Consider the following 12,902-nt stretch of genomic DNA (forward strand, 5'->3'; position numbering starts at 1 on the left):
CTCTTCCAATTTCCTGTTTTGTGATTTTTCACTAAGCAGATTAAGGTCTCATCTGTAAGTCTGTGATAAATAATTCCTGCCCTCCCTTTTACATATGGTTATTTTGAGGATAAAATTAAAGAAGATCACAAGCAAAGTATCATTTTAGAAAAAATTAAGATATTGGAAAATTAAGCTAATGAGCTAATAACACTTTGTTTTGCAAGTCGCAAAGCTCTGTGCAGATAGCTTTTTAAAAGTTCCTTTAAAAGGCTTAAAAAATAGTCCTAACAGGCTCTCACCTAGACTTCTGAAATAGATTCTAGACACTTCCCTGCCTCCAGTCTCTCACAATTGGAATCTATGTTTCACAAACCATCATCTGATCAGTTGTCTAAAAACAAGTTATTCTCCCTTTAAAAATATTTTAGAGAAATCCAATACCACTGAAGTTATTACAACCCCTTGGCTGAGAATCTAGGGACTACTTAGATATGGACTGGAGCCAACAATAATTAAACAGCGAAAACAGTACTGGAATATGTTGACCCGTGGCTCAATCTTAGCTCTGAAAACAGGTAGTCTTGAATTTAATAGCTCTCTGAAGTATAGTTTCTCACAGGTAGCACCTTGTACATTCATGTATCCATGTAGCTACTTAGCCACTGAGCGCTGAGCACATAAAGATGAATAAATTCAACTATAATTCACAGCATATAGTTCCTTCAGTTCTATGAGTCTGCTGTTCAAATTGTATTGCTTGTTGTCGCCCCACAAAAGCCCAGTACTTACTCGCTACTCCATAATCCACACCCGTTTAGCTGGTAAACCTCCTATTTATGCCAACCTCACCAGTCAATTGCTTTCTCATCTTCAGAGATTTACTTTAGAGGCCATGATTCTAAGAAACCTTCCCTAATCATCCCTGAATAAAATGGTCTTCCTTCCACTTTTGAATGCATGTAGCACAGCAGTTTTTTCTAATATATTTCTGTATGTGTTAATTTTCTAGATACAAATTCTATTATCCTCACTGATTCTAGAGGATCAGCTGCTGAAGAGCAAGGCTTGTGTGTTTTTCCCGATCATTCTTGCAGGGGCCAGCATAGCGCCTGATGAGACATAGGTCCCCCATATGAAGCAAGCAAGCAACTTTTAGAGGGTTAGGGCTTAGTGTTTCCCACTGTCTTGACCATAAACAGGGGGGAAAAGAGTTAAGACCCATACAAATCATATGCTGTCCTCTGACAAGATGCATGGGGCAATAATCCCAGGATAGTGTAGCAATCCTTGCACCAATCTTATAGTAGAAATAATCATGATAACTAGTGACATTTAATTGTTATTAATACTTTATAACACAATAACACATAGGTTGTACCATATAAAATTCTTACCCACAAAAACAACAATTTCTTACGACCCAGTCTAATATTTTGCTAATTTATTATCTATTCTCCTCTCCCTACTCATCCTGAATAGAGTCCCCAGGAGATCAGGCATTTTTAAAAAGATGTATTTATTTATTGGGGGGAGGGCAAAGTGGGAGAAAGTCTCAAGCAAACCCTGTGCTGAGCGCATGGAGCCCAACATGAGGCTTGAGCTCACAGCCCTGAGATCATGACCTGAATCAAAAGCAACAGTCAGATACTTAACTGACAGAGCCACTTAGGTGCCCTGAGAGTGGGCATTTTTCTACATTTTGTTCACTGTTGTATATCTATTGCCCGGAACATACTGGCATTAAGCAAATATTTGTTGAATTAATGAATGAACTTGCTGAACACCAACTATCTGTCCTGTATTCTACTCCTTGATTTACAGCTTATAGCCTATTTGTTTCCTCCTAACATCCTGATTACTGTTCTTCCTCGGGTGAGAAAACTGATGGTTAGTGTAGTCAAGTACCTGGCCCAAGACCACACACTTGGCTAATGTTTTATGGTAGGCTATTGTATTTATGATATAAAAGTTGTTTAAATTTAGGCTCTCCTTTCTCTCTCAACTAGACCATGCATAGATTCTACTGGAAACAGTGAGAAAGAATTGTAATGTTAAAAAGAGAGGGAGGTGGAAAAGGGAGAGGAGGGAAAAAGAGAGACAGTAGTCAGTAGGTATGGAGAAGGTTTTCATCTTGGTGAAATACAGTATAAAACATTATCTAAAAATTACCCTCAGTTTTTCAAGTCCTCTGCCTGAGGGTGAGACCCTTCAATTGTCTTGACACTTGGAGCCCCATTACTGGAATTGCTTTCTTGGGAACAGCAATGGGTAATGGATGGCTTTGTCTGTAGCCTACAAGTGAATCTCTTTGGACTACCAGAATCTTCTAGCAAGCAAGGAAGTGTTCTCACCCTTTTAACCATTTCCTCTATAGACTGTGTTGGAAGCCCCTACTGACAAAACCCTATTCCTTTATAAGACTTTTCCCTAACCTATCTATGGAGATACAGCGCCCCCCAAAACCAAGTTAATAGTGTTTTTAAATGAAGGAGCTGTGAGTTCAAACTTTGTTGATGTTACTCATTCCCCATCTATGTAAAATGCTGTTCAATTTTTTAGAAAGGGAACAGTGTAACCGTGGAACATCTTGTTCAAGAACAATGGTTACAACCCACTAGTCCCAGTGTTCTTGACACTAGGGTTCTTGGGTCCCATTTGCAATATGTCAAGGTATAGCCCATTGTCATTTCCACTTTTGGTGAAATGTCCTCTTCCCTCAGCCTGAAAGAATAAGTTTCTTTTCTAGGACACAGAATCTAAGACAGTCCCAATAAACATTTTCTGCAAGTTGAAAGAAGATAAATGATTTCTCAAACTCCCTGAAGTATAATGAACAATTCTGTGTTGCCATAAAATCAGGGTGACCCTCCCAAGTGATAATTCTCTGAGATTTGTAAGACATTTTGAAATAAAGAGAAAAAAAGCCCACATTTATTTCTAGAAGTTGTAGTCTAACCCTGTAAGTACAAGGCTGCAAAACAAAAAGATGGATGGTGAATTAGGCATGGGAGTCAGACTGAATGGGGCCAGGGTGGGGGGTGGGGTAGGGGGGTTGGGCGGGGTGGTGGTGGCAGTAGGCGGGAATCTCCAGGTCTACCAAATTCTAGTGAGTGGCCTCTCGCAAGTTAGTGACCATCATGAGCCTTTGGTTTCTTTGTATGTAAAAGAAAGGTATTATCACCTGCATTATAAGGATTAGGAAATGAATGTAGCATACAGCACAGTACCCAGTACACAATAAGTATGAAATAAAATATCAAGCACTTAAAGATGTAAGGAGGGAGCATTCTCTAAAACTGACTCTCTTTGGAGCAACTAGTTGGATCAGGTCGAAAAAGTATGTGACTCTTGATTTCATGATTTTGCGTTCGAGACCCATGCTGGATGTAGAGATTACTAAAAAATAACAGTTACTTAAAAAATAAGAACAACAAAAACTAACTCTCTTCTAATGCTCCAGCCCCTCAGTAAGCTTAACCATCTTTTATTATTTTACTATGAATTAGTGGAATATATTTAACATCTTTTTCTATGCCTTTAGGGACCCTACCCTTAAAGAAACCCAATATTAAACAAGATTAAAAGAGAAATTGCTTCTTTTGTTCCAGACAGCACAATTCAAGTGTGAAGAAAATACGAGAATATGCTCTTTGTTGGAATTAATGGGTCACTCCATATGGAAAAGCTTCTACTAGCTCAGAGATCAAGATTTCTAGAGAAGCAAACAACGATGCAAGTTGATCCTTTCCATGGTGGTACAAAATATAAATGATACACTTTTAAAAAAAGAACATTGGTTGAAAAACACCCAAGATTCTCACCAGTTTGGAGCTTTCATTTTCAGGCAATTGTTTAATACCAACTTCAAGACTCCCATCTTCCTCACTGCTAACAGGCTCGGTACCACTCTGATCCTACGGGGCATTAGGAAGAAAACCGTAAAGATGTTATTCCTCACTCACACTGCCCAGAACTATATAGATACTTAATCACAACTGCTTGTTTTATTATTGTTGTAGATACTCTTTCTTCTCTAGCGGCTATTCCTTTTTTCTTTCTTTCCACTAGAAGGCCATCCCCACAACCTCCCCCCACCCCACCCGGGGATCTGTTCCTGCTGCTTACAGATATGGCTTAAGAAAAGCTGATTCCTATTCTCTGTTCCAATATTGGACCTGCCTGTCTTATGGTTAATCCCACTCTTTTTTTTTTTTAAGATTTTATTTATTTATTTGAGAGAGAGAGAGAGAGAGAGAGAGCGCACAAGTAGGGACAGAGGCAAAGGGAGAAGCAATCCCAGGACACAGGATCATGACTTGAGCCAAAGGCAGATGCCTAACCCAAGTGAGCCACCCAAGTGCCCTAATCACACTCTTTTTGTCAATGACTTTGTCAGGAATGGATGTGATCCAGTTCTCCTCAATGAGATGTAAAGAGACTTCTAGAAAAGTTCTTCCTTGGTTTTTGTAAAAAATATTTTTATTTTTATATTTTTAAATTATTTATTTATTTATTTGAGAGAGAGAGAGAGCATGAGCAGGGGGAGGGACAGAGAGAGAGGGAGAAGCAGACTCCCTGCTGAGTAGGGAGCCCTATGTGGGCCTGATTCCAGAACCCCAATTATTATGACCTGAGCCAAAGGCAGATGCTTAACTGACTAAGCCACTCAGGGGCTTCTAAGATTTTTATTTTTTAAGTAATTTCTACACCCAACACGGGGCTTGAACTCACAATTCCTAGACCACGGGTCATGTGCACCACAGACCAAGCCAGCCAGATGCCCCATCCTTCTTGGTCTTAAGAGAACCAGAAGAAGTCCCCCCACCTCCCAAATTAACAAGAAAGCATGAAGCTCAAATTGCCATGGGCAACAATCTCACGGATCTGAGGAAACCAGTCATGAGATGAATCTGACACTGAATGACAGAGCAAAGGTAGAGATGGAAAAATCTGACTCTGATGGCAAACTGGGCCGCTGCATCAACCTGACCCGAAGTACAGTCTTATTCTTAGCAGCCTTCACGTGGGAGCTAAAAAATTTACTGTTTCAGCAAGTTAGCTATTCTATTCCCTCTAGCTAAAACTTTCAGAGATGCTTGTTTATCTTCTGTGCAAGATTAAACTACTTGAGATAAGACACTTATTTATCCTGTTTATTTCTGAAACTCAAGTACCTAGAACTATGTGTGGTACATAGGAAACACTGGACAAATCCTGGCTGAACCAATGAATGGAATAGTTGTTTTATTTAATATAAATAAGACATCCTACAAGAATAACCCCCATTAAAATTCCAAAACAGGGGCACCTAGGTGGCTCAGTCCATTAAGCATCCAACTCTTGACTGCAGCTCAGGTCATGATCTCAGGATCTTGGGACAGAGCCCTGCATCAGGCTCCATGCTCAGCAGGGAATCTGCCTGAGATCCTCTCCCTCTCCCTTTGTACCCACCATGTACATTCCCTCTCTCTAAAAAACACATTCAGTATCTCCCCAATTCAATTGTAACATTAAATGGTATATTAATTAATCAGAAGTTTACAAAAAAAAAAAAATCAGAAGTTTACTTCCTGAGGCAACATACGGGAGAATAAGGATGATAAATGGAGTATCTACATTGTGTTTATTTGGATTTTCATATTAAATTACTACCATTTTGGGATTACTACAAATTTAGTGGGATTGTATAGAGAAATTAGTTTTGATTTGGGGACATTCAATCTCGTTTATAATTAAGTAGTGCAAACTGAAGCAAAGATATTGTGTCCTTTCATCTATCAAATGAACAAGAGAATAGAAAGAGAGCATTCAGTATTGATAATGTTGTAGAGAAAGAGGAACTTTTACATGCCACTGTAAGAATGTAGGTTTGAGCAATCTTTTCAGAAAAAAGGATACAAAATATACACACATATAGATACACATGCAGGAAAATATTTGTCAGCATATAGGACAAATTTTTCAAATTGCTTACTTCTGGGGAATAGTATTAAAGAATGGGGAGATGCATTAGTTATTTCTGTACTGTTTGATTACAGAAGAATCCGCATGTATTATTGCAAGTTTAAGAAAATAAAGGAGAGCTATGAGAAATATCTAAAAGAAAAAAAAATCTAACAAAGAAAGCAGCATAGGGGCGCCTGGCTGGCTTAGTCAGAAGAGCATGCAACTTGATCTCAGAGTCATGAGTTGGAACCCCACATTGGGTGTAGAGATTGCTAAAAATAATAATAATAAACTTAAAAAAAAAGCATAGTGCTAAAAATAATAATAATAAACTTAAAAAAAAAGCATAGATGTTAAATTGGTCAGATCCAGGTTCAAATCTCAACTTTACCGCATAGAATTGTTTGACTTTCAGCAAGGTTCTGAGTACTTATTTTTGAAGCACAGATAAAAGAATCAGATTAAAAATACTACCCTATCAGGTTGGCTTGAAGATTAATATATTAACATGCAAAATGTCTAGTAGCACAACACCAGGTGCAATTAATTTGTTTCCAGCTTTTTGTCGAGACAGGTTCTTTATCCATCCTCTGTTTTGTGTAGTCTTCGTAACAACCCTACATAAGTATGTACCAATCTCATTCCAATTCATGGATGGGGGGATGCCTGGGTGGCTCAGTGGTTGAGCATCTGCCTTCGGCTCAGGGCGTGATCCCAGGATCCGGGATTGAGTCTCACATCAGGCTCCCTGCTAGGAGACTGCCTCTCCCTCTGCCTGTGTCTCTGCCTCTCTCTCTGTGTCTCTCATGAATAAATAAATCTTTAAAAAAATTGTTTTCTAAAAAACAACAACAAAACAATTAATGGATGGGAAAATGATACATTTTAAATTAACTTGCCTAGCTAGTGAGAGTGAACCCAGGATTCAAAGTAGGAAAGACTGACATTAAAGGTCCTGTTCTTGTTAACTATGCTGTAGGCCCTAAGTAAATGATGCTCTTGTTTCTTTTCTCTCTTTGTTCCCTGTCAGCACTGAGGGTTGATAACTAATTTTATAGAAAACAGGATTCAGAATCTTTTTTTTTTTTTAAAGATTTCATTTATTTATTCATGAGAGACAGAGAAGCAGAGACACAGATAGAGGGAGAAGCAGGACCCCTGTTGGGAATCCGATGTGGGACTCGATCTCAGGACCCTGGGACCACGCCGTGAACTAAAGGCAGACACTCAACCACTGAGACACCAGAGGTGTCCCCAGGATTCACAATCTTAAAAAAAAAAATCATCATCAGACCATCAGAACATTAAACACTGTTATAGCATTTGTTAACCAGAAAATTTCATTAAGTAGAACATCCTCTTCTCAGTGAATTTGGGTAATGAAGAAATCACCAAATGAAATAAACATGCCCAAGTTAAGAAACAAAGCCTGAGAATATATAGGTTTTCAGCGTCTTAGATAGTGGTTAAGTTCTAAAGACAGAAAAATTCAGAAGAAATGAATTACACATATTTTTTAAAGATTTTATTTATTTATTTTGACACAGAAAGAGAGCACAAGCAGGGGGAGAGGCAGGCAGAGGAAGAGAGGGAAGCAGGTTCCCTGTTGAGCAGGGAGCTCGATGTGGGACTAGATCCCAGGACCCTGAGAACATGATCTGAGCCAAAGGCAAACACTTAACCGACTGAGCCACCCAGGTCCCCCGAATTACACTTTTAAAAACCAGTACTTAAAAAAAAAACAAAAAAACAGTACTTAATCTATGGGAAACCTTTAATGCTCCAAATCCTTCATGTGTCTGCTTCTGTAACCTGTGGTGAGTCCCGAAAAAGCCTTGGAGGGGCTATGCTATCCAACTGAGGCTTTGAGACAGTCAATGTTTGTAACTGCAGCACATTCAATTATAGAACAAATACATAGAGAACTCCTCTGATCCCAAATGAGAGATTTTCACCAGGATGGTGGTCAGCTGATGTCAGTCATCTAATTATGCATCTATCTTGTTGGGGAAAGCAAAGTGCTGTTTAAATAAGTCAGAGGCATCTTTTATGTTTCTCAGCTATGGGAATATAGAAGTGAGGTTCTTGGTCTTTATAAAATGAATACTGAGGTCGGGGAGAAACCAATTGTTTGATGCTTCACCTTTGAAAAATGTAAGAAAATATGGGCAAGGGAGCCTAGGTTACAAATGGTCTGTATATCTTTTAAAATGGGAATAAAAACAAAAAAGAATACCCTTTACATCTGTATCTACAGTATTATCACACAAAGTGTCTCAAATGTCACTTACTCCATAAATCCTTTCCTTCTCCTTAGCTAGAAGACATCTCTTCTTCTAACCTCACTTAACATTTTACCTGAACTTCCTATGTCATTTATCATCTCATTTGTATTCTAATTACGTATGTATGGAATTGATCTTCCTGTGAGGCTGAAAGATTCTTGAATCCAACATCTGTGCCTCATTCATTTCCTTTGTCTGACCCTTCTTTATATTCATCCTAGGTCCCTCTCATTTTATTTTATTAATTTTTTTTAAAGATTTTGTTTATTTATTCATCAGAGGCAGAGACATAGGCAGAGGGAGAAGCAGGCTCCCTGTGGGGAGCCCGATGCAGGACTTGATCCCAGAAGCCCAGGAATGCGATCTGAACCAAAGGCAGATGCTCAACCATTGAGCCACCCAGGTGCCCTCCCTCAGATTTCAAAGTCAATGCTCTTTATAACTGTACCATGAACTCCTTCTATTTTTTTTCTTTCTTTTTTTTTTATTTTTTGTTTTACACCATGAACCCCTTCTAAAGCTTTTCCTCTGTTTTTAGTTACTGGTTTGGTTTGAGATGGTTCCACAGAGGAAGGTTTGAAGTCAAAATCCAGATGGAGAGGAGTCAGGTAAAACAGGAAGTTGGAATTGAGAGAGGTTAGCAATAAAGCATGTGCTTTCCTAGGAGAGCTACTGCTTATAGAAGAGTTTTCATGCTTCAGTGAGGCACAGAACAAAACAAAGTAGGTTCTGTTCTGAGAACAGAATGGCTCACATGTGTTAGTTAGGCAAACCTTTAAAACACCCTGCTGACCAGGAGCTCAGAAATCAGGAATCAGTCAGGGATGGGAAGAGGAAAGTAGGTCAGCAAGCATGACTTCCAAAGCACAATTGTATCACAGTGGTTTGAAGACCATCTGGCTGATGGATGGTGGCACAGTGACACCCAAGATGATTCAGCTCATTTGGATAGCTGGGTGTTCCCTTCCTTTCTTGCTGATCCTCAAACCACCTGTCCAAAGCTGCCCATGCAGTGAAGTCTGCTCAAGGACAATGACCTTTCCCCATGAAGACCACAGACAGTAGCTTCTGTGGTGAATTATGTTTTAAAGATGAATAAAGCACTGTATACTTAATACAGACTTTACACACACACACACAAAAAAAAGTTGGTAAGAAATGCTATTCAATCCTCAGAGAAGTCCCTCCTAAACCTTCAGGAAGTCCTAAATTCCCTCCCCTGGGCTCCTCAAAATCTACATGAAGTGATGATAAGTGGTGATAGTTTTTATTTTTATACTATTTAATTTTTTCATACCACTCACTACTTACCTATAGTTTTCCCCAACTAGAAAACTTGAGACCAGGAATTTATGTTTTTATTTGAAAGCAGGTTATCAGAGACGCCTGGGTGGCTCAGTTGGTTAAGCACCTGACTCTTGGTTTAGGCTCAGGTCATGATCTCAGGGTCCTGGGATCAAGCTCTGTGTCGGGCTTTGCACTCAGCAAGGAGTTTGCTTCTCCTGCTACCTCTATTCCTCCTCCTACTCATGCTCACTCTTGCTCTCTCTCTCTCTAAATAAATAAATCTTATATATAAAAAAAAGAAAGCAGGTTATCAATAGAAGTTTAGTTAAGGATGTTACTGAGGATTGGAAAAACCACACCTCTGACCAGTTATATGCTCCATAGTGTTGTTCACTACTCTTTCCTCATTTAACGTGATGAAACAGTATATACAGTATATACAACTATTTTCCTTTAAAGGTTTTACTAAGCTAATTAAAAACAAAACGGCAACCATACCTCCTTGATATATCAAAAGTTTCTTAAAAAAAAAATAAAAAACCTTTTATTGGTTTAAATTTTATCATTCCCATTTTTCCTAAACCCAATGCTCTCTTGCAAAAAAAACCACAGGATGATTTATTCATTTCATTGCCAGCTTAAATTCAAATATTTCTTTCTGTAAGTCATGTTGACTGGATGTGACAAATTGAATTTCTTTCTCTACCCCCATCATGAGCAAATTTTCTAGGCTACTCAGAATTCCAGGAAGGCAGTGCACAATTAAAGGTAAAATGGGAATTATGCTAATAGCACTCCCTGGGTAATCAACCTGTCCATTCTTTATGAGGCCTGCCTCATCTCACTTAGTATTCAAAAAAGCACAACTTCTGAGGGAAAGAAAAAAATGAAGTTGCTTGCTTCTATAAAGATATTCTAAAAGATTTATCCTACCTTGTCAAGGAATGGAATAAATATCTTGCAACCCAAGTGTACTTGAGACTTGAGAACCTCTTATAAGACCACAGCAGTGGCTTCCTAATTGGGTTTCCCTCTCCGAGAAATCCTTCTCGTTGCTATTAGACAAACCTACCTGAAGGAGAGCTCTGATTAGACTATTTCATTGTTCAAATGCCTTCAACAGCTCTAAGTGCCAAATACATGAAATTCTAACCTTCTGAGATTTAAATTCAGGTCTCTCTCATTTGACCTCCATTTATTTTTCAAACCTCATTTTCTATTACTCTCTTTTACATACTCTTAGATTCTTCTCCCCATCTCACATCCTGATTTTTCTTATTTCCGTGTTTTTGCTTGTGCTATTCCCACATTTTTACCTAACCATATTCATATTTTAAAATCCAATCTACCTGTCAGAAATAGCTATTTTCTTACCAGGAAATAATTATTCATCTCCTCTGAACTTCTCTTAAGGCTTTATCTCTTAGGACACCCTTGTTTTAGTAATATACATGTCTTATTTTCCTTATAAGAGTTGAAGTTCTTTGAGGTAAGACACTATGTATATGATCTACAAAGTGGATATTTGATAAATAAATAGCAGAATAAGTTAAATCAGTAAGAAGTATCCAGCACTGAAATGAAGCATCAAGGGATACAGTAGAAAAGCTTAAATATAGCTCACCCCATGTTTTAGAAAAGGGTCCCTCACTTCTATAAGGCCCAGGTGACGTCACAGAAAGGACAATTTTTACTTTTTAAATGAACCATGAATATTACTTAACTATGAAGGGAGTTAAGATTACTAATGTGGGATAAAATTGGTCATAATAATATCTCACATTTGAATATTTACTATATTCTATGTGCTATGCATTATTTTATTCATTCTTTAAAAAGATTTTATTTATTTGAAATAGAGCACATGAGTGGGGGGGAGGGGCAAAGGGAGAGGGAGAAGCAGACAACTCCCCTCCCCCAGGAACTGAGCAGAGAGCCTGAAGCGGGGTTTGATTCTAGGACCCTGAGGTCATGACCTGAGCCACCCAGAAGCCCCTATGTTACTCATTTTGAATAGAAAACTTGGAATCTTTCAAAAATAATCCTTCGAGGAATTACTGGTTGTGAATTAATAAAGACCAAAATGTGTGTATGTGGATGTGTGTGGGGGGGTGGTCAACAGATACATGTAGTGTCTAGGGCTTTATTATGCATTAATGATAAAAAAAAAAAAAAAAGCTGATTAAAAGTTAGGGAGGTAAATACAAAGCCCTAATTCTAACCCTGAAACAAGGATTCTGAAACAAAGATGTGCTAGGCAAGAGGTATAAAAGGTTTTTGAGCAAGAGGACAAATATAGTAATATAGGAAGAAAATAACTGGTGAAAATGGAAGATGCTGGAGGCTGGGAGTTTTGCTAGAGGACTGTAATAATATAAGTATAATCACAAACTAAAATGAGTTTTTACTGTGTGCCAAGAATAATACTAAGCGTTTTATAAACCTGATTCAATTCTTCTAACAAATCCATAGAATTAATTATTATCACCCCCCCCCCTCATCCGCCCCAAATGTTAGGAAATGGAAGCTTATAGTGCTTAACTGGCTCAAGTTCACTCTGCTAGTAAATGGCAGAACAAAGATTAGGACTCGGATCTGTCCGACTCCCAAGTTTATGTTCTTAATCACTGTACCATACAGCTGCCCCAGCATTACAATTACCAAGAGCATAGCAGCAGAAATGCTAATAATCCCTTATGTATGTATATAGCTACATGGATTATAAAATACTTTAACCTACATTTAGTGCTTGATCCTCATAACTACCTGCTGACACACACAGGGGAGGTTATGAATGTGGCTTCACAGAAAAAGCAAGACTCTGAGAGGGCAACTACCTTGACAAGGTCATATGCCCAACAGGTAACTGGTTGAGCTAAAACGAGAACCCACATCTTCAGACTTCTTGTTCATTGTCCTATTACCTTGTTCACTCTGCTAGCACATGACTGCATGAAGTGATTTTGATCTCTGCCATATTCTTGGTATCTAAAATGGTACCCAACATATAATAAGGGCTCAATAGATATCTGTTCAATAAGGGAATGAATATGACATCCCATTAGTATATAATAATAGTGCTATTCAATGTGCTGAACTATCATCAGGCCCAAATTAATAATGACAGGGCTGTATTTCATCTATTTGGTTATGATTTAAATGGGCGAGTGCTTTCAGCAATATGTCTGATATGAGTTATGCTTAAGTACTTACTAGAAACAAGTGAGGAAGGAAAAGGCCTAGTGAGAGGGTCACACAGGTCAGTGGGAAGGGATAAGGAAATGGACAGGAGACTACAGCATACCTATAGACTTCACATACCACCCATAGGGGAGGTATCACTCATCATTTGGTGGCAGTGGTTGGAGGCCAAAAATCCAGAGAAAAACTAAAAACCCTCTT

General features: G+C 38.5%; 1 protein-coding gene across 9 annotated transcripts in view; it reads right to left on the minus strand.

Moving 5' to 3' along the window:
* Positions 1 to 12,902, minus strand: part of PATJ (PATJ crumbs cell polarity complex component) — a 355,573-nt gene that overhangs the window by 88,028 nt on the left and 254,643 nt on the right. For 7 of the 9 annotated variants that reach the window (XM_025427867.3, XM_025427865.3, XM_035715868.2 and 4 more), the window contains exon 31: positions 3,804 to 3,896. The exons of the other annotated variants lie outside the window; for them this stretch is intronic. In XM_025427867.3, coding sequence (XP_025283652.3) covers positions 3,804 to 3,896 — 93 coding nt within the window. The remainder of the gene's footprint in view (positions 1 to 3,803; positions 3,897 to 12,902) is intronic. 9 annotated transcript variants of the gene reach the window in all.

The sequence above is a fragment of the Canis lupus genome, chromosome 5, assembly GCF_003254725.2.
Source record: "Canis lupus dingo isolate Sandy chromosome 5, ASM325472v2, whole genome shotgun sequence".
NCBI classification, from domain to species: Eukaryota; Metazoa; Chordata; class Mammalia; order Carnivora; family Canidae; genus Canis; species Canis lupus.